Genomic DNA, 22,650 nt, shown 5'->3' with positions numbered 1-22,650 from the left:
CTCATCTCTTACTTCTTCAAAACTGTGCAAAGCCTTTTCTTAAGGGCACCTTTCTACTCTGACCAGTAATGAAAAGTCCTACTCCTCCTTGGGATTTAACTATGATTCTGCAAGCTTTAGTCCATCCCCCTTTTGAATCCTCAGCCCCTGTGGATTTGAAATTTCTTTCTTGGAAGACCCTGTTTCTAGTAGTTATTAGTAGTAGCCAGGGGAGTGTCTGAACTCCCAAACTCTTTTTGTAAAATTTCCATATTTGATTATAAAGACAGAGTGACTCTGCATACTAATCCTTCCTACCCAAGGTGGCTAAAGAGAGTAACATTAATCAGTCAATAAATGTTCCAGTCTTTTTTTCCTGAGTATCAAAATAAGGCGAGTACACTTTGCATCTGCTTGATGTTCATAGGCAAGCTTCATTTTTATATTCATAGAACCAAGCCCTTCAGGAAGTGTCATCAGTTGTTTCCTTTTCTAGTGCTAAGAAAGATAGAATGGTTACCAAAGTTACACTGACTAGATGGTTGAAAGACCTGTATTACATTTATTTACTCTTTCAAAAGTATTTCCTTACCAGGGCCGGAAAGGGCCCTCTCTATGAGGTCCATGGCTACGTCTCAAGCCTTTTGGTCTAGAATTTCTATTGAGGCTATTTGTGCAGCTGCTACTTGGTCAAACCCCATACTTGCATTGCACACTACAAATTGGAAATATCCAGGGGTAGAAGTGCCTTTGGTTCTGCTGTACTCTAGACTCTACTTCCTTAATGGCCAACCAGGATTATAGTAGCTGGGGACTCTGTCCACAGGTTAATGGAATGAAGTGGACAACATCAGCTAAAGAAGTTATGTTCTTACCATAACATTCCATCTGTGTTGTCTATCTTCATTCCATTAACCTTCCTGCCCCCTTTCCCCTTTCCAAGTCTTTGGAAGCCTGGTATAATTTATAAGAACTCTTTATTCCTTTGGTTGAGTTCCTGATGATGTCCTTCAAGAATGCAACTGCAGTCATAACATAATGCCTCAGGCAGCCCTCGGTCGGCCGGATTCCAAAGTCTGGGTCCGACGTCTGCTGATGTCGCATTTCTCTCCGACGTCAGAGCGGCTGGAGTATATAAGCATCAGCCGACACCATCTTCTCCAGTCTTTCTTGCCGCGCGGTGCCCGAAGCAGAAGCAGTTCGCAAGTGCCGGTCGGTCAGCTCCTGTATTCTTCGAAACCGAAGTCATCAAAAAAGCTAAGTACCCCGTTGGGGACCTTTTCTTGCCTCAGCCGATGTCAGAAATTACTGAAAAAGTAAATAATTGTTTGTCATGTGGTAAACAAATACCTCATAAGGATTTCCACTCTTACTGCCTCCCTTGCCTTGGCCCAGACCATGACGTCCCGGCCTGTGCTCGCTTCAACAAGCGCACTCTCAGGCGCCGGGCGGAGTTCGCTGAAGACTTTTTCGGCGAAAAATTTGATTATACAATGCCGTTGGAACAACTGACAACGCAGACTCCTAAGAAACGAAAAGACCGGGACCGACATCCTCGGCCCGCGTCTTCAACCGACACCACGCCAAAACTAACCGCGAGTGCTCCGGTTCCCTCTGAGGCGGTTATTCCACCGCTCCGAACCGAAGACACCGCATTACCAATACCTCCGATACCGGAGGCCACTCCGACACCAGTTATTGATTTTCCTCCGGATACCGAAACCGAGGAAATGCCAGAGACCATTGCTGTTGATAAGGTAATTCCTGCACGTGGAGCGGCTAGGCCTCCCATGTCCATGCCTATCAAGGCCTACACACGTGCCAAGGCAGCCAGCAAGTCCAAACATCTTACTGCTAAAAACATACCTCAGACTACTCCTGAAACTCAGATCATGTCCATGGCCGCAAATTTAATTTCTCTGATCAGAGGCTCCCAGGCCCATCCTGAGAGAGGATCCCAGCCTCCTCCTGATAAGAGGCCCAGGGTTGAACCCCCTGACCCTCTGCCCTCACATGAAGATTCTGAGGACTCTGTTCCCTCTGAAAGCCAGGAAGAGCCCTTCCAGACCTATGAGGATTCAGATGCAGAGGACTCCATCCCCTCGGCCTCCCCTCCTGAGGATATTTCTTTTGGGGAAGTTCTGCATTCCATGAGGGAGCATTTTAAGTGGCAAGGCCAGGAATTTTCTGATTCCAGAAAGCGCCTTCGAACCTTCCTTAAAAAGCCTCAACACAGACCCTTAGCTATACCTCATGTGCTTGTTGTTTTGGATGATTTATACTCTGACTCCAGTGTTACCCCTGATACTCTTCCTCCTGCTCCTGTCAAGCCTGACAGATACTATAGGGTTCCAGAAACCCATTCTCATTTATTTAGGGCCCATGCTGTTGATTTAGAAACAATTTCCCAGGGGCCTAAAGGGGTTTCAGCTACCACATCCAAAAATCCTTTGCCTTCCGACAGGGAAGCAAGGTCCTTAGAGAGATGGGGGAAGAAGGTCTACACCTCCACTACTTTATCTATGAGAGCTCTCAATTGTCTCTTTCACATGTTTCAATATCAGGATTTCCTGTTAGATGATTTACAGAAAAGTTTGGCCTCTCCTGAACTAGATAGGAAGTCTTTGCAGGAGGCTGTGCATAATTCTCAGCAAGTTAGCAATAATTTTTTGCAGTGTGGATATGATGCATTGGAGGCTTCATGTTAGGGCAGCTATGACAGGGGCGGTCATTCGTAGACATGCATGGCTAAAAGAACAACCTTTACCAGATCATGTTAAGGCAAAACTTCTTGATGCACCCTTGGAAAAGAACAAGCTTTTTGGTGCTAATGCTAAAGATGTGTTAAAGTCCATTGAGGAAAAAGCCAAGTCAGTACAGACAGTCAAAGATTTCCTCCAGGTTCAGCCACCCAGATTCAGCAGGAACTGGCCTTCTAAAAACTGGTCCTTTCCTAATCCTGAAAGATTTCAAGGGGGTAAAACAGGCGTGCCCGAGGAAGAGGGCAATACAGAGGATCCTACAGGGGACGACAATGGCAACCAACAAACCAAAGAAGTGACACAGGGGTTTCTCCTGCCCCGCAGGGACAAGCTCAATGACTTTCCTCTACTTCCGCTGACCAAGGAGCAAACAGAAGCTCCTTTGGGCGGAAAGTTATCTCTGTTTTCAAGAAATTGGCACAAACTGACAAAAGACAAATGGATACTGGACATTATAGACCACGGTTACAGGTTCCACTTTCATACCTTGCCAAGAAAACAAGGCATGCCAAACCTTCCACAAAATCAGAGGGCAGAGGCTATCAAGCAAATTTCTCTGCTTGCTCAGATCAAAGCAATAGAAAAAGTCCCACAACAAGAACAAGGTCAGGGATTTTATTCAAGACTGTTCCTTGTTCCAAGAAAAGAAACTCAATGGAGACCAATACTGGACTTGTCCGCTCTAAACACTTTTCTCATAGTACCAAAGTTCAAAATGCTGACTTTACAGCAACTCCTTCCCATGCTGGGCAAGGGGTCTTGGCTGATTACTCTGGATCTCAAGGAGGCATACCTGCATGTCCCTATCAGACACAGCTGCAGAAGATACCTCAGATTTCTTGCAGGGCCAGAGCATTATCAATTCTCAGCATTGCCATTTGGCTTATCTACTGCGCCCAGAGTATTCACGAAATGCCTGGCATAAGTAATTGCTCATTGCAGGCTCCAGGGGATTTAAATCTACCCATACCTGGACGATTGCTTCATACAAGCGGACAACAAACTAACCTTGACAAAAAACTTGAATTATGTCATACACTTGCTACAGGCTCTGGGATACACAGTCAACTTTCAAAAGTCAAGACTTCAGCCATCCCAGCAAATAACCTTCTTAGGAGCCAAACTAGACACAGCCTCTCAAATGGCTTACCTGACAGAAGACAAGCAAAAGAATTTAACTCATTACTTCAAAAGTTTAGCAAAGCTCACCCAGATGACTGCAAGGAGTTTCCTACAGGCCCTGGGTTACATGGCATCCTGCATTCTCTTGGTCCCACTAGCAAGACTACACATGAGAAAGCTTCAATGGTACTTAAAAAGCTTATGGTCTCAAAACAGCAACAACCTAGAAGCAATTATTCCACTCATTCCATGTCTACAAAAGGAATTTCTATGGTGGGCCACAGTAAGCCAGTTAAACACAGGCATGTCGTTCAAAAACCCTCAGATAACACAGACAATGACCACAGACGCCTCAGACCTTGGATGGGGGGCGCACATGGAGGGCAGATGTATTCAAGGGCAATGGTCCTCAAAGGAAACACATCTTCATATCAACCAAAAAGAAATGCTAGCAGTAATGCATGCCATTGATTCCTTTGGACAACAACTTCAACAAGGCCACCTACTAATACGGACAGACAACACCACTGTGATGTGGTACATAAACAAGCAGGGGGCCACTCATTCTTACCCCCTTTGCAGACTGACAATGAATCTTTGGGAAAAATCACTGGGTCTAAACATACAGCTACAATCCCAGTTTGTTCCAGGCAAAGACAATGTTCTGGCGGACAGTCTAAGCAGGAATTTCCTGGACCCCCACGAATGGAGGCTACATCCAGACATCTTTATACGACTCACCTCGAGATGGGGCAGGCCGGACGTGGACCTATTTGCCTCCCACCTCAATCATCACTTACAAAAGTTCTGCTCAGGGACATATCATCCACAAGCATGGAAAGTAGATGCCCTCTCATTCAACTGGAGCTCCCTAATAATTTATGCATTTCCACCCCTGCCACTGATGACCACAGTGTTATTAAAGATCAAGGCAGAGCAACCGAAGGGGATCCTAATAGCTCCAGACTGGCCAAGACAACACTGGTACCCACTACTACGGAGCATATGTCACAACAAAACGTGGGCCCTTCCACAATGGCCTCAACTTCTGACTCAACACAACTTCAGGACTATTCATCCCAACATCCAGACTCTACAGCTAACAGCTTGGGAAATCCCATAAATAACCTCAATTTACCTCTCTCCAAGGAAGTTCAGCGGACCATCCACCAGAAAGGTTTACTCAGCCAAATGGAAGAGATTCAGCATTTGGAATACCAACAAGGGTCATGATGCATCACTTTTGAGCATCCCTCTCATTCTGGAATACTTGGCAGATATGTTACATAACGGACTCTCATACTCTTCCATAAAAATACATGCTTCAGCTATCTCAGCTAGATACAACACTGATCCACCTGTGTTTTCACATCCTTTGCTAAGGCAATTTCTTAGAGGAATCAAGAATATAAAGCCCCCAAGAAAGGCACCTGTACCAGCTTGGGACCTCAATTTTGTCCTAGAAAAATTGACTTTACCTTCCTTCGAGCCAGCAGCTTCTGTGGATTTACAATTTCTTTCCTGGAAGACAGCTTTCCTGCTGGCCATAACCTCAGCAAGAAGGGTTTCGGAATTACAGGCCTTAATGGCAATACCACCGTTCATAACTTTTCACAGAGACAGGGTCTCCCTACGAACCAACCCTACTTTTCTGCCAAAAGTGGTATCCAGGGTTTCTTTAAATCAAGCAATTCACCTGCCTACTTTCTTTCCCAATCCTGAGAACAAAGGGGAAAGACTGTTACATACCTTGGACATACACAGACAACTTCGCTACTACCTAGACAGAACCAAGACCAGTAGGAAGTCTGATCAGCTTTTTGTAGCTTACGCCCCTGGAATACAAGGAAAAGCAATTTCCAAACAGACAATTTCAAAATGGATTGGACATTGCATCAGATTCTGCTATTCCTTCCGTGGAAAGTGTGTGCCAGCCAATGTCAGACCACACTCCACCAGAGCTACAGCCACCTCTACAGCTTTTTTAAGAGGGGTGCCTACAAAAGACATTCTAGAAGCTGCCACATGGAGCTCCGTGCATACATTTTCCAAACACTACAACCTCCCTTTATATTCCAGATCCAGAGCAGGGTTTGCTTCGGCAGTCCTGCAGGGATTGATAGCTACACCATCCTTTTCCTAGAGCATACCACCTCCCCCAGCTAAGCTATGGTATTCAACCCATATGTTATGACTGCAGTTGCATTCTTGAAGGACATAGTACAGTTTTGTACCTACCATAAATGTAGATGTCCGATAGATGTGCAACTGCAGTCGGGTTTTCCTCCCTCCTTCCCCTCTATGCCTTGGGTCCACTCCTATCCCTATTATCCTTAGCTGGGGATATCTGTTATGGTGTATCTGTTTATTGCTTATTTATTGTCTGGAAACCTATTTTTGTCTTCCAATTTGATTACAGCCTTCATTGGAGGGCACCTGGCATCTGGGGCAAGAAACACTGAAGAAGATGGCGTTGGCTGATGCTTATATACTCCAGCCGCTCTGACGTCGGAGAGAAATGCGACATCAGCCGACGTCGGACCCAGACTTTGGAATCCGGCCGACCGAGGGCTGCCTGAGGCAGGACAACCCATATGTTATGACTGCAGTTGCATATCTATCGGACATCTACATTTATGGTAGGTAGAAAACTGTACTTTTTCTTACTTGTATTTAATACATACTTGATCTGCATGTTTTTTGTAGAATAGTTTAATGTTTGATAGCAGTTATGCTCTGTTGACAAACTCTATCTGAGGTACTGTAGGGGAGCAGGGCATTGTGGGTAGGGAGGAGGAGTTCAAGCCATCAGCCTCTAGCTGGAAGAAAGCGGCTGGTAAGTTTGGAGCCTCGGAACTGTAATCCCACAGGTGAATGGAATGAAGATGAACAACACAGATGGAATGTTATGATAAGAACATAACTTTTGTTTACCATCAAGTGGCTATTTGCCCCTTGGAAAAAATGCAGCTCAGAGGCCATTCCACCATGGGTATGTCTGCTTCCAGTACTTGCTTCAGAAATTTCTCCACTGTGGACATTTTTGCCCAGCTACTGGGTCTCCTGTCGACATGGTTATCAAGCATTAATACTTGGACTGTGATTTCAAGAATCAGGCCACCTATGGCATGTCGATTATTGTAAAGCCTTGAATTTCAAGTTTTTTCTTTAGGCTTTGATGTGCCTTCAGCATTCTACTTTTTTTTCACTCCTTGGGCTTCTTAGTACTTAACCACTGCAGGTTTCAAGAGTCAGATGCAGCAAATTTCTACTTATGTCAGCTGAGTGGTCTTGTGCAGTGCGTGCTTATTTTTAGTCTGTTCCCCTACACCTGGGCAGCCTGTCTTCCTGCAAATGTATTTTGCTTTGAGTTGAGTAAGTATGCAGTTTATTAATTTATTATTATTATATTCTGTAATTTTTATTTATCTTCTGACAGGCTGTGCTTGCGTGGGGTAGGAAGTTTGAATGGAGTGGTTTGGGGCCTGGGAGGGCCTCCTACTCTAGCTCATAATGCCATGGTATATGCTGGCAGGAGGTATGTGTGGTATGCGTACCTTGAGTGTAGCAATGAGAGAATTGGTTTGTATTGTGCTGTAACAGAGATGTCAGAAGAGGAAATCGTAAGAGATCCTCTCTGCAGATGGTTTTCTTAAAGATTAGTTAGTAGGGTGCATAGATATATATACATATATATATATATATATATATATATATATATATATATATATATATATATATATATATATATATATATATATATATGATTTCCTTCCATATCACAGATGTGGTATTATTTACATTTGGGAGATTCCATGCCTAGGGCAACCCGACATCCAGCCAGTATACCAAAGTCTTAGGTTGCTTTAAGGTACGCTGTACGTCACACCTATGCTTCTTATGTAGCGTAGGTCATAAAGATGACGTTCAGACATACATTCCTCAAAACTTTTGCTGCCAGTCAGAATGACATCATCCCTATGCTCTTTCTTGCCAAACTTCACATGAAAATGTTTCAGTGGTTTCTGAAGTCAGTTTGGTCTCAACATACACATGATCTAGAATTTGTAGTTTCTCCTCTTCCTTGTCTCGAGAAGGAACTTCATTGGTGGATCCAGCTGTTGTTTCTCAATCCATTGCTCCATTTTCATTCCCCTCTTCCCTCTCAGGAGCTTTCCACAGATGCTTCAGATGTGGGATGGGGAGTAGCTTTTGTCTCCCTAAAGGTGCAGGGGGTCTGGTCTCCTCTTCAACAAAAGGTGTACATCAATGTCAAATAGATGAGAGCTTTTCTGCTGGCTGTTCAGAATTTTCAACTTGTCTTCGCCCTGTGACCTCTCTGGTTTACATACAACACCACAGTGATATGGTATATAAGCAAATGGGGGGACGGGGGACGGGACAAGATCTTCTCTTCTTTGCCGGTTGGTAGTCCCAGTATGGGATCTTGCTATCCAGTATGAAGTGATTTTTCAGGCAGTTTACATTCCCTCAGGTCAAAACATTGTGGCAGACACACTAGGTCTTTAACTCAATCCCATGAATGGATGCTTCACAGGGATGTGCTTCTGGACATTGTCCACCAGTTGGGTACTCCTCAAGTAGATCTATGTGCTTACCCTCTGAACATACAACTTCCTCATTTTTCTGCCAGAGTCCCAGGTCCTCTGGTGTGGAAGGTGGACTCCCTATCTTTTCCTTGGGATGTTTCTTTATGCTTTCCCTCCCCTTCAGAATTCAACAGGACGCCCTCAAAATCTTGTTGATTACTCCCTTTTGACCAGGACAGCATTGGTTCCCTCTTCTTCTGCATTTAGCCAAGGGCAATAATCACAGCTTACCTCACAGGGTAGACCTACTCACAAGACAAGGGATTTCTCATCCATCCCCACCTGTCCACTCTTCAACTTACACTGTGGGTGACCGGATTTTGATTCCACATAGATGCCTTTTTTTTCTGAGGACGTGCTTACAGTCCTGCAGGAGGCCAAGAAACCCAATACTAGGAAATCCTTCTTATTCAAATGGAAGAGGTTTTCTGTTTGATGTCTCTCTTGTAACTTGGATCCAGTTCCTGTGGATGTTCCTTTGGTTCTTTATTTGTGCGAATTGCCCAATGCTGGGTTGCCTTATTCTTCTATTAAGGCCCACTTATCAATTATCTCTGCTTGTCTGCCTTTAGCTTCAAGCCTAGAAGCTAAAGGAGGAGATAATTCCTTAAAGGCATCCTTCATATTAGGCCTCCCAGGAAGTCTGTTCCTCCTCCCTGGGATCTTGTTTGTTTTGGAAAAATTGACTCAGTCTCCTTTTCAGCCTCCTGCTTCAGCTTCCTTGAAACATTGCTATTAGAAGACTGTACTTTTGTTGGCCCTTTGCCAGATGGGTGGCTGAACTTCAAGCCCTTATGGATTGTTCTCCTTTTCTGGTGTTTCATAAGGACAGGGTGTCCTTGCGTACTAATCCTTCTTCTTTTATGGCTAAGGTGGTTAATGAGTTGTCACTTAATCAGTCTCTTCATTTGTCTGTTTTTTCCCACCTCTGCCATCTGCAAGTGAGAAGGTGCTGCACACATTAGATGTGTGTAGGCAACTCGGATATTATTTGGATAAGACTAAGAGTATTAGAAAATCTGATCAGCTGTTTGTTTCTTCATCGTAGGTCCCTAGGATTAGCTGTATCCAACCAGACTATTTCTTCTTGTACTTCTAAAGGCATTGCCTGTTACTCTTTTCATTGTAAGACACTTCCTTCTTCTATTAAGGCTAATTTTACAAGAGTTGTGGCTTCTGGTGCTTTTTTCAAGGATTTGGATACTAACTCTGTTTTTGAGGCAGCTACCTGGTCTTCTGTCCACACTTTTACCAAGCACTACAAGTTGGATGGAATCTATAGAGCTAGAGCTGGTTTTGCTGGTGCCATCCTAAATGGTTTGTTGGTCTTTCCTTCTCCCAAGTTTCTTTGAGCTTTGGGAGTCTACCAAATGTAAAGAATACTGCAGTAGTGGTATGGAAGGACATCGTAGAGTTGTGTAAAATCTTACCATAACAGCAGATTTTCTTCCCTTCACTGTTGCAGCATTCACTCCCTTCCTCCTCCCCGGTATAGTTCTCTTCTGGATGTACAGTTTACCTTTTGGTTTTCCTTGGACTGGCATTTCTGTTGGGGCTTTCAGTTCTGAGGATGGTATATCTGGACATCACTTGTATGCCCTACACTATGCAAGGAGTATATGTGTGACATACTGCATACCTTAAAGCACCCCAAGGCTTTGGTATACTGGCCAGACATTGGGCTGCCCTAGGCAGGAAATCTCCCAAATGTAAAAAGTACTGCAACAGTGAAGGGAAAGGCATCTACCGTTGTGATAAGATTTTATACAACTGTACTTTATATTGCCATTTGTACTGTAAATAGACTGCAAACAGCATAAGAAATCACCATGTACATTAGTCATAAATTAAACCATACATATGCATGAAATTAATCATTACGCATTTATACATGGCTAGTTGCTTATGATTACAGCAGTCTGCAGAATTTCTGTCCTTTAACTGGATGAGTGCTAAATCTGCTATGCTACATTGAAGTTCTAAATTCTGAAAGGCAGTTTTAATCTGAAACCCAAGAGTTAATCAGACCATCCTGCCTTACCTGTGCAGAATACAAGTAAATATTATAAAGACATGCAGGGTTAGAGTTGCACCCCAATCCCCTGATTTAATATTCCAAATCTGAAGTTTTTGTTGCCCGTCATGCAGAGATAGTTACTCTAAGAGTTATATACTAAACTTTTGTTTCTGTACAGGTCTATATACCAATTGAAAGCTATGCGAATTTGCTGCAATTATATTGTATTGTAATTTACATAATCATGATTTTTGAACAAATGATCTCAAACTAAAGCATTTCAACAAGTGACAGCATGTGAAACAGTGTCTCTCCTGTAAGATCTATTAGGCAGGTATGCCTTTGTCTTGGGGGGTGGATTGCGGTTATGTAGTTGTTGTGGTTGAGTCTTGTTCAAAGTAAATGTGTATGTGATCATATGGAAACTGAAGGTTTTAATAATAAGACATAATCTTAACCTGCAAACTGTGTTTTACTATGTGATGGCATAAAGGGAGACTTTAATTTCATATTTTTTCTTTTGTAAATGAAGTATCCAATCTACTTTACATATGTTTTATACACAAGAATATTCCTGACAATAAAGAGACATTACAGTTGGCATAAAGCACAGTTTTGTGATGGGCTTTAAGAAGAGATTGTGTGTACTTTTAAAACCTGAACAAGTTATGTTTATTGTACTGATTTGTCCGTATAACACAACTGTAACTGCAATGCCATAAATAAATGCTACACAATAAAACAGCAAAATTGAATATACAAGTAGTATGATTTTGTCTTCTTACCTGTTTAGTAAGTTAAGTTATTTCAGGCTGTATAATCCATTATAGACATGCTCACAGAACATGTACAAAGCAGAATGTAAAAATATTTGTCCCATGTCTAAAGATTGATTAATTGATTGCAATAAAATGTCAGTCTTTATGGCAAGTCATAAAGGTAAGATTTTTTTTCCTGTAAAAGACAACCAATTTAGACTTTATTCCAAGTGAGAAAATGGGAAGGTGTGTTCAATTTAGATTGTTTTACTTGTGTATTTTGTCTGGATATTTCAAATGATTTTTGAGTTTACATTTTTCTGTTGCAACAGTAGAGTTCTGCTGCACATAATTTAAATTGCTGTTAGCTGCTGTCAGATACCGTTTGGATCTATACAGTCAAAGCTGTCTTGATGAAGACCACCAATGTCTCTTTTTCTTTTTTATTTTTCTGTCATGCCTTTCTTTTGGTAGGAGGATTGTTTGTGGCACGTCAAGCTGTCAGTACTCTGCTGCATTTAGATGAGACCAGCAATGTCATAAACTTGTTGCCCGTGGACCGTGTTAAGAACATAGTGAGGTAAGTCTTCAATTTCAACTCTTGTGAACAGTGCACTATTAACTCTTTTGTGCAATAAATTAGCTGTCACATGTCACAAGGGGGTTTGTTTATTTCTTTAGCCATTTTTAGCATGGAGTTGTATCATAGCTTTTTAAGATGTCTAAAAAGTCCATTATTTGATATGAAAACTTTGAATGCTCTCAACATCTTCACTTGTATTTGCTGTTTTGCTTATATTTGTACAGTTTTTCTGATCTTATAATGACATATTTGATTGTGAAGTTGTAGTGATAGCCTTTGTATTTTTCATTTTGCTTAAGGTAACAGATTATAACAGTGCAGTCTGTCATTCATGAGTCATTTTTTGGATTTGTTGGTGAGAAAATGTTTGATGTCTTTTGTGCATTGAACCCTATAATGTCATTACCATCTTATGTTTTTAAACACCAACATCATTGCCTGTTGTGTTTTTCTTCTGACCAACAGCAACTTTCATTGTTGCCTTACTGGAGTAACGCACTGAATGTAGATACTGTGAAGATTTAACAGTGTACCACCGTTTGGGGTGTAGAAATAAAATGAACTGTAAACATTAAGGCTAGATAGACCCTAGATTTTTTACAGGACTGAGAGCCATGGTGATAATACTAATTGACCTTTTTAACAGTTCATTGGAAGTTTCTTAAAATTACAGGTGTATAGATATGATCCTCTTCCCAAGAGCTGGGAGCAATACAGAGTTTTTTCTTAAACCATCTTTATTAAATCATCACATTCACCAGCATTGCATAAATTGCTCAATCCTTGACTTCTGTTAAACCTCAGTCCGCCTCCTGAACATTATTCTGCATGCATTGTTTCCACAAATTCCATTAGTTTCTCTACAGTTTGCTCCTTCCCTTTTCTTAAGATCCCATACCCACGTTTTTTTTATCTCCTCTTACTTCCTCTATACATGACATACATTTTTATTGTCATTTTTTGGTAATTGCTTTTTTGGCAGGCAGTAGCATTAAGCTTAGCAAGGCCTTAGTACGTCTAAGTAATTCAGATCCTACATCTTATCTTGAATGAATAATTTCCTTAGTCACAATAATTTGCTTTTTCAACATTTCAAAGTGCTCCGTAGGGTATTTTTTAAAAAAAGCTGCCAGCTTGGTGCATTCCAAAGAAACATTTACAGTTACCTCTAGTCACACCTCCAGTATTTGCTATCTGTCTGAGTAAACATCCTTTGAAGACTTCTTAGGGTATAAAAATACCTATGCAAAAACTTCCATGCTAAAAATCCTATACCTTCTACACTTAATTGCATGCTTGGGAGCCCTACAAATTTCTTCCCATTGTTCCTTTGTCAATTGCCTTCCCATTGTCTTTTCCCAGTCTTTCTAATCTTCTTTGTTTTGATTTGTACAGTTGTCATGCAGTATTTTATATGCCTTACTAATTATCCTTTTTGTAACAACAGCATCTGTTCCATACTCAACTAAAAAGTCTACAAGAGCGTGTCTTTCACTTATCACTCCCCTGCCCTTTTTGCTGTGCCTGTACTCGATCAGTCCCTGGTAGGTAAGGCGGTCTCTAACCCATAGCCTGAACTTCCACTTAGTCTTACCCTAGTTATTTATCTGCTCCCAGTACCTTAATTCCTCTACTAATTTCCACCAGTAAATTCCAGACCCATCAGTGGAGCAGCAGGTAGCACACTCATTTTTAGTGCTGGAAGACTAGGAGGTTGTGGGTTCTATTTACACCCGAGGTTATTGACTTGCTAACACTGCAGTACAGCATTCGGGTGTGCTGATCCCCTGAGTGTGTTATCCTTTGGATCAGACATTAAACCAAGGTCCCATCTGCTTGACCTGGCAATAGGTCAGGTGGATGTAAAAGATCACATGGCACATAATGAAAGACAAAGAAATTCTCCAATGTCCTGACTAAATTTCCTCTGATAGTAGAAATACCACCTCAGGTCTCCCCTAAAAAGGGGCCAGTAACCCATTGGGACTAACTTGGTCAGCAAAGACTAAATAACTAAACAAATATTTTTAGTATCACAACATGCAGTCATCCTTATTTTTAAAACTTCCTTTCTCCATAGTTCTTAAAATATGTTGTTACTTTATGAATATAATATTCTTTACGGCGGCTGTTATTCTTCTTAAAGAACTGCATCAAAATTTTGCTCTCTCTCCTCCTTTCCTTCTTTCTCGGCTTCCCCTTGTTTTATTATAGACATCCATTTCAACTCTGTTTTCGAATTTTCTACTTGAGCTACATATATGAATCTTAACTGTGTATCTCTAAATTATCCCTTCAAATCAAGTTCTTCAGCTTGCCCTAGTTATCTCTTGCTGCCTTCCTATCCAAAATAAATTCTTTGAACTCTTTATCATTCACAGTTTCTCTGTTTGATAAAAATATGCCTGACCCGTATATACAACTAAAGGGACTAAAACATTTTCTCTGCTTGCATCTTACTATGCATATCTGTAATTATTTTTTGTATTATCTTTTATTTAGTCTGTTCCAACATATCTGCAGTGTCCATATCCTTACTCGGTCCGTACACCTAAATACTTCATCGTACCATATCCCTTAAATATGAGTATTGCTGAACAAATTCATTGCTTTATCGTCATTTATTTTGTATCCAGAAAAGACTTCAACTGTATGGAACATTTTGAGACAGTTTAAAGTTTCTGTCATGATTTATGATAATATCAGCAAATAATGCTAACTTTTCATAACTACCATACCTGTTATATCCTTGAATTGTGAGTGTCCCCATATTTTCTTTGCCAGTGGCTCTAATAAAGCAAACAGCAATGAGGAAGAAGGCATCCTTGTCTGGATCCCTGTGTTCAAACATAGCTTGTCAGAGAATAACCTTCCAACCTGAATTTTTGATTGTAACCCTTCATAGTTCCTCATTAAATCTGTTATTCTGTCAGGGAACACAGATGCTACCACTGCACTACTCTTAAAACCCAGCTGGCTCTATTGAATGTTTCCCCTTCAGTTAGACCCACCAACCACAAGAATGTTTTCTTACACTCCACTTCCCTCTAGGTTGTCATTATTCTTTTAATGTCCTTGAATGTTTACCTCCCCGTTAAAACCACATTGATTCACATCCATCCATTTTGGCAAACTGTTGACATTCTCTAAGCTAGTTTAGACATAATTTTAAACCATGGTTATAAAGTGTTTGAAATGGATCTGTATGAAGGTGAGTCACAGATTCATATGTACTTACTAGGCTGTTAATCTTTGAGGCTATTTAGAAGCCTAAACCCTGTAATCCCATGAATTTTAGCCCAGTAATTTGTGTGAGTAATCCTGAGCCAGGTAGAATATTTATATAATAACCCTATTCATAAGGGGCAAGGGAGCTAAGCCAAGGGTGAATCTGACATTTCTCATCCATTTGTCCAGATTACATTTGAGCAGAGTAAGGAAACTACTTTGTTTTATGTGGCTAGGAATACTATTCCAACTAAGTGGTATTCTCTGTGATGCACATCTGTTCCACCAGTATGTTTTTGCTTGTGTTGTGTAAAAGAGATTAAGATCTCTTGATCAGATGTTTATGCCATCATTGGAATTGCAATTTTCTACTGAGAGGGTATGGTCTGTTGAGGCTCTGTACACAAGGAGTATGCCCCTCAGTAGCCCATATGAAGCTGAGAAAAGGGACAAGGCTTTGAAGTGGTCAGTGTATTTTTTTTATGATTTATGCCCTTGATTTTCTTGGTGGAAAAGCACTGTGGTCTTAAGTTGTGCTAAGTGCTTGGATGGGTACATACCTGAGGGGGCATTATAACCTATGATCAGCCTATTATATACTAAATACAGTGGAATGATCACATTCCTGGGCCTAGGTACCATACCCTACTAATAAGCTGCACAATGAAAAGGGACTTTCTTACAACAGTGGATACATGGTATTTGAAGGATAGTTTGTCTACATAGGATCCCAGCTCTGTAACTACTAACTTGATTATCAGGGCTTTATCAATTTGATAGTTACAGGGAACATCATGTTTGCTGAAGGTGACCATTGTACATTTGTTAGCATTTAGTTTTAGTCAATGGTTGTGACACCAGCTATTTTGGGGGAAAGGCCCTCTTGGAGGATCTTGGTGACTTCTGGAGAGCGTTAACGATTGCACTAATCTTATCGTCATCTGCATACTTGGTTAGCCATAAACTCTTAACATTAACTTTGACCTTTAAGAGGTATATGCCATAGAGGAATGGCCCAATCACTATATCTTGTGATACACCACTAGGTCATGGTCATTGGGAGGGGTTAGAGCCACTTACCCTAATTTCCTGGGTTCTATTTGAGCCACTTTTCTAATCAGCAAGACATGGGTATTAACATTTAGCTGGTAGAGTTGATCAAGAATGCCCAGAGTGTGGTATGGTGTTGAACACCTTTGCAAGGTCAACATATGTAATGTGTATTAATGTTCCCATATCCATTGCTTCAGTAACCTTTTTTGAAGAAGTTAACCAGGTTCACCACAGTTTTCTTTCAAGATACTGGTACTTGGTAAACAAAATATTTCAGATCTTTATTACTTTCTTTCCACCAAACTTCCACAAAAATAACATCTGTTGCAGTGAATTGTTAAAAAGGTTAATTAGTATTACCTGTTGATTATATAGTATGTTTTCTTATCTAATCTCTTCCTGTTTTAGCTGTTGTTGAGCCTCATCTTCCTCTAACCTTGGTGTGATTAAGTATTTGATAAATATTTCCATGTGTGCATTTTCGTTTTACCTATTTGTCTATCTTACATAAATTTTCATAAAATATCTCTAATACTTCTATGGGATGTCTGGTTATTTTTCTTATCATAGCCACCCTAGGTATCATAGCCACCCTAGGTATGTCAGGGGTATAAAGGAAGCAGCTGACGCCATTTTCTTCAGTCTTTCTTGCTGCGCGGTGCTTGAAGCAGAAGCAGTTCGCAAGTGCCGGTCGGCCGACTCCTGAGATTTTCGTGTTTGAGTTTCGTGTTTGAGTTTCAGATCCAAAGTCTTCAATAAAGCTAAGTACCCCGTTGGGGAAACTTTTTTCTTGCTCCAGACTGATGTCAGAAAAAGTTAATAATTGTATTTCTTGTGGAAGGCAAATACCTCATAGGGATTTTCATTCTTACTGTATTCCTTGCCTAGGCCCTGATCACGTTACTGGTTGTCGGTTTTGTGCTAGATTTAACCAACGCAGTATTAAGCGTCGGTATGATTTTGCTTTAAACTTTTTTGGACGCCGGTTTAATTATCCCGAAATGTCGTCGGATAGCCATCCGACTACCGGAGTTTACAAAAAAATGCAAAGAAAAGGATAAAGAAAAACAACCGAGGCCCAAAACCGACGACGAAGCTTCTCCTGTCAGTCGCGGGTTCGCCGGTTCTCAGTGAGGCACTTTCGCAGCCCCTGACGCCCGCTACTTTAGAGTCGCATGCTGCCACCCACTCCCACGTGGAGTCAGCCATTTCGCTGGATACTCAAGGTATTGGAGCCTCGGACGCTAATCCCTCAGATGGGTCCGGAGCCGCTGAGCAGGTACCGGCTTCTGAGGGTGTATTCAGACCTAAACATCTTTACATTAAAATGACTTCAGCTTCAAAGGCAAAGACTAAAGCACCTTCTGAAGCAAGGAAACAAATGTAAGAGCCACGTGGACAGGCCTCTATGCCCAAAAAACAGATGCTCAAAATGGCCGAAGACTTGATTACCTTGATCAGGGGTTTCCATCCCCCTCCTGATAAGAGGCCTAGGCAAGACACTTTTCTGTTTCTTCTGATTCCTCTTCTGATTATCAATATCCCCCCCCCCCCCAAATGAGCATTCTGATGCTGAAGAATCTATACCTTCAGGATCTCCTCCTGAGGACTATTCCTTTGGGGAAACCTTGCATACCATGAGGGAGCATTTCCAGTGGGAGAGCCAAGATTTTTCAGAATCTAAAAAGAGGCTCAGGGATTTTCTTTTACTACCTCAGCATAGGCCTCTAGCCATTCCACGTGTTTTAGACATTGTAAATGATGTGTTTTCGGAGTCTAGTCTGACCCCTGACTCCTTAGCCCCAGCTCCTGTTAAGCCTGACAGATATTACAGGGTTTCTGACTCTCACAAATTTATTTTTAAAAAACGTGCTGCTGACCCAGAAACTATTTCACAGGGTCCAAAGGAAGTTGAGGCTTCCACTGCAAAAAACCCAATCCCCTCTGATAGAGATTCAAGGGCACTGGATAGAATGGGAAAAAAGGTTTACACATCTGCAACTTTGGCTATAAGGGTTTTAAACTGTCAATTTCATATGCTTAAGTATCAGCAACATGTCATGGGATTGCTTAAACAGAAAATGTTAAATTCTGAATGTGCAGAAAACAAGGAAATGCAGGATTTATTGTATGCAGCAGAACAAGTTGGAAAACATACTTTGCAATGTGGTTTTGATTCTTTGAGGCCTACTGCAGGGCCGCAGTTACGAGTTCTGTAATTAGGAGGCATGCTTGGTTAAAGGAATAAAATATGCCTGATCATGTTAAAGTTAAATTACTAGATGCACCTTTACAGCATGATACTTTGGTGTTAAGGCAGAAGAGGTGTTAAAAAAAATGGAGGGCAAAGCTAAATCTATGCAAACTGTCAAATATTTTTTTACAAGTACAGCCGCCTAGGTTTAGTAGACACTGGCCTACAAAAAATTGGTCCTTTCCTGTGTCAGACAGACCTCAAAGGGGCAGATCCCAAGCGCAAGGTTCTTATAGGCCCCAAGCAATGGGATGCTTCTACCTCCAAAGCTGGAGAAGATAGATCGCATACAGAAAACAGTCCTAATGACTTCCCCCTGCCTGCACCAAGCACTTATCTTCTGGCAGCACCCTTAGGGGGAAAATTAGCACTTTTTGTTCAAAATTGGCACATCTTAACCCAAGACAAGTGGGTTCTAAACATAGTGTCACAAGGCTACAAGTTCCATTTCCATACTCTACCAAAGGCAAACGGCTGGCCAGATATGCCAAAAAATCAATGGGCAGAGGCACAAAAACAAGTCTCATCCCTCATGGACATGGGGGCCATTCAACAAGTACCGGAGCAAAAGCAGGGACAAGGATTTAACTTAAGACTGTTCTTGGTACCCAGAAAGGACAAGGCCTGGAGGCCGATACTGGACTTATCTGTTCTGAACACTTTCCTGGATATTTCAAAATTCAGAATGTTGACTTTGCAGCAGCTTCTAGCCATGCTGGGCAAGAATGCTTGGCTTGTGACTTTAGACCTAAAAGAGGCATACCTGCATGTTCCAATCAGACAATCATACAGAAGATACCTAAGGTTCAAGGCTCGTTCAATGCCTTACCAATTCTTTGCACTGCCCTTTGGCTTATCTACTGCACCCAGGGTCTTTACAAAGTACCTGGCACCAGTAATTGCATTCTGCAGACAGAGGAATACAACTATAGCCTTACTTGGACAACTGTCTCATTCAAGCAGAGAACAAGGACATTTTTCTTCAACATCTGGCGTTTGTGAAAAGACTTCTAACATGCCTAGGGTACACAGTCAACAAAAAGAAAGCAAAACTAGTACCCTCACAAGAGATAACATTCCTGGGTGCAAGCTTGAATACAACTGCCCAGATGTCTTATCTCACGCCAGACAAACGAATGCAACTGACTACCTATTTCAAAATATGTGCAACAAAGGCCCAGTTATCTGCAAGAAAAATTCTGCAGGCTTTGGGCTTCATGGCATCCTACTAATTCCATATGCAAGACTGCATATGAGGAAACGTCAATGGTACCTAAAAAGTGTTTGGACTTAACATTGCCACAGCCTGGAAACAGTCATTACTCTCATTCCCTGCCTGCAACAGGAGTTTCGATGGTGGGCAAAGGCTTGTCACCAGAACAAGGGACAGCCATTCACATTATCTCCAGCCAGGCAGGCACTAACAACGGATGCATCAGACTATGCCTGGGGAGCCCACATGGCAGGAAAATGCATTCAGGGCACATGGTCCTCAAACCAAATGCATCTACATATCAATCTAAAAGAGATGTTAGCTGTTCAAAATGCTCTGACAGCCTTCAAGGACCTACTTCATCCGGGACAACTACTGATAGACAGACAACATCATGGTCATGTGGTATATAAACAAGCAGGGGGGCACACATTCTTACCCCCTTTGCAAACTAGCCATGACCTTGTGAGGGACAGCTTTGACTTACCAAGTACATCTGCAGGCACAATTCCTGCCAGGAAAGGAAAATACTGTGGCAGACGAACTAAGCAGAAACCTGCTGGATCCACAAATCTTCAGCATGATAACAAGGAAGTGGGGATGGCCCGAAAATAGATCTATTTGCCTCCCCTCTCAATTATCAACTAAAAAGATTCTGCACAAGACAAGCATGGAAAGTGGATGCCCTGTCTTTCAGCTGGAAAAACCTATCAGTATATGTCTTTCCTCCACTGCCTCTCCTCCCCAAGGTGCTCCTAAAGGTCAGACAGGAGAAGCCAAAGATGATACTGATTGCCCCAGACTGGCCGCGCCAGTACTGGTATCCAGTACTAAGAAACTTATCTCTATACCCAGCTTGGCCCTTACCTTAAATACCTCGAATACTGTCCTAGCAAAACAATCAGATCATGCACAGCCAACTCAGGACATTAACCTTGGCAGCATGGCGGATAATGTAGTCATACAAAAAATACCTCTCAGTAAAGCTGTGATGGTTGTCATTCTGGAAGCCAGAAGGCCTAATATTAGAAAGTCTTATGCTGGAAAATGGAAGAGATTCTGTGCCTGGAACCAGGCACAAGGAACTGATACAGCGGTACCAAATATTCCTCAGATTTTGCAGTACTTACTGAGATGCTGGACAAATCTTTAATTCATGCCTCTGCTATTTCGGCTCATTACAATACAGAGCCACCACTTTTTTTCACCCTTTATTAAGGCAGTTCCTCAGAGGAGCCAAAAATTTAAGGCCCCCAAGGAGACTACCAATACCCGCATGGGACTTCAACTATGTCTTGGAAAAGCTCACCCTGCCTCCTTTTGAGCCAGCTGCTACTGCTGATATGAAGTTTCTATCTTGGAAAACAGCTCTGCTCTTAGCAATTACTTCTGAAAGACGGGTTTCAGAGCTACAGGCACTCATGGCTGTGGAACCTTTCATTATTTTTCATCCAGACAGGGTCTCCCTGAGGACAAACCCAACATTTATGCCTAAAGTAGTGTCCAGTGTGGCTCTTAACCAAGCCATCCATCTGCCAACCTTTTACCCAAATCCACACAACAAAGGGGGGAGAATTCTGCATTCTTTGGACATACACAGACGACTTAGATTCTACTTGGACAGAACCAAAGCTTTCAGGAAGACAGAGCAATTACTAGTGACATATGCTGCTGTATCCCAAGGAAAGCCTATCTCAAAGCAGACTATTTGCAAGCCAGTGCCTAAGGGCATTAGGCCTCATTCCACCAGAGCTGCAACCACCTCAACAGCCTTTCTTAGGGGAGTACCAACCAGAGACATTTTAGAGGCGGCTACTTGGAGTTCAGTGCACACCTTTACAAAGCATTATTATCTGCCACTCTACTCTAAATCCAGGGCAGGCTTTGCCACTGCAGTTCTGCAGGGCCTCATAGCCACTCCTACTGCTGTCTAGTTGCAGCCTCCCAACCATAGCTTTGGGACTCTACCCAAATACAGTTGTGTGCACTTACCATAAATGTAGATGTTCGAGTGTATTCACTGTTGCAGTCCAGGTTACCCACCTGGCTTCCCCCTTTTTTCTTTTGGATCTTGTCTTTCCTTCTCTGATTTATACTACCTGTGTGGTGTAATTGCTTATAGATGAAGGTAAATTTTATATTGGTGTATTTCTGAATATATATATATAAACTTTGGCTACCCTTTTTGGGGACACCTGACATCTGGGGCAAGAAAAATTGAAAAAAATGGCATCAGCTGCTTCTTTTGTACCCCTGACGTCAGGGAAGGGGTGACAGCAGCCGACGCAGGACCCAAGACTTTGGAATTCAGGCTGGCTGAGGGCAACCTGCCAGCAGGATTACCCAAATGTAATGACTGCAACAGTGAATACACTCGAACATCTACATTTATGGTAAGTGTACACAACTGTACTTTTCAGGGAGGCCCATATCTCCTTTGGAACAGGGAATATATAATCTTGGTATGCACTGATTTTTGTAAATCATTTGATGAGCATGAAGCATTTTTCTTGTTTTCTTGTCTAATCTATACAACATCTTTTGGGGCCAGGCAGTCACTCCAAAACTGTAGGTTAGGACAGGTAGAGCAAATTGGTTTATAGCACGTTGTTTTCAGGATTAGTTTGTCTTCTGAAATATTCCTAAGTTTTTATTCGCATTTGTTCTTGTTTTATTGTTGATCCTTCATAAATTCCCAAATATTTCTGCACTCCATCTTGCTCAAGTTCTTTTATTTCACATTCTTGTCCCAGACTGATGTTTTCTTGGTGCTGCTGCTTTCCTGCTTTAAAAGGTGCTTTTGCACATTTATCAAGACCAAATGACATTCTTGTATCATCTGAAAAAGTTTTATTGTAATTACTTACGGTTGTCCTTGCAGTTCCTTATCAGATGACCTATACGGTTTTAAATCATCTACAAAGAGAAGATGAGTCTTTACACTTTTTTGGTTTCTGGGAGCCAAATTATAGCCATGTCTTAATCTGTTAAGCAGACAGCTTAATGGATTAACGGCAAGGCAAAAGAGTAGCGGTGACAGGGAGTCACCTTGGAATATCCCCCTTTGAATT

The 22,650-nt window shown here is 41.8% G+C and overlaps 1 protein-coding gene across 1 annotated transcript in view; it reads left to right on the top strand.

Moving 5' to 3' along the window:
- The window catches only part of UTP20 (UTP20 small subunit processome component), a gene marked incomplete in the record, with an annotated part of 2,478,305 nt that overhangs the window by 638,279 nt on the left and 1,817,376 nt on the right, over window positions 1-22,650 (top strand). The window contains 1 exon segment of the mRNA XM_044087776.1: window positions 11,723-11,828. Coding sequence (XP_043943711.1) covers window positions 11,723-11,828 — 106 coding nt within the window.

The sequence above is a fragment of the Protopterus annectens genome, chromosome 11.part0 (genome assembly GCF_019279795.1).
Source record: "Protopterus annectens isolate FY-2018-M chromosome 11.part0, PAN1.0, whole genome shotgun sequence".
In the NCBI taxonomy this organism is placed as follows: domain Eukaryota; kingdom Metazoa; phylum Chordata; order Ceratodontiformes; family Protopteridae; genus Protopterus; species Protopterus annectens.
The sequence above is the reverse complement of the archived record's forward strand: the minus strand, read 5'-3'. Positions and strand labels throughout refer to the sequence as shown.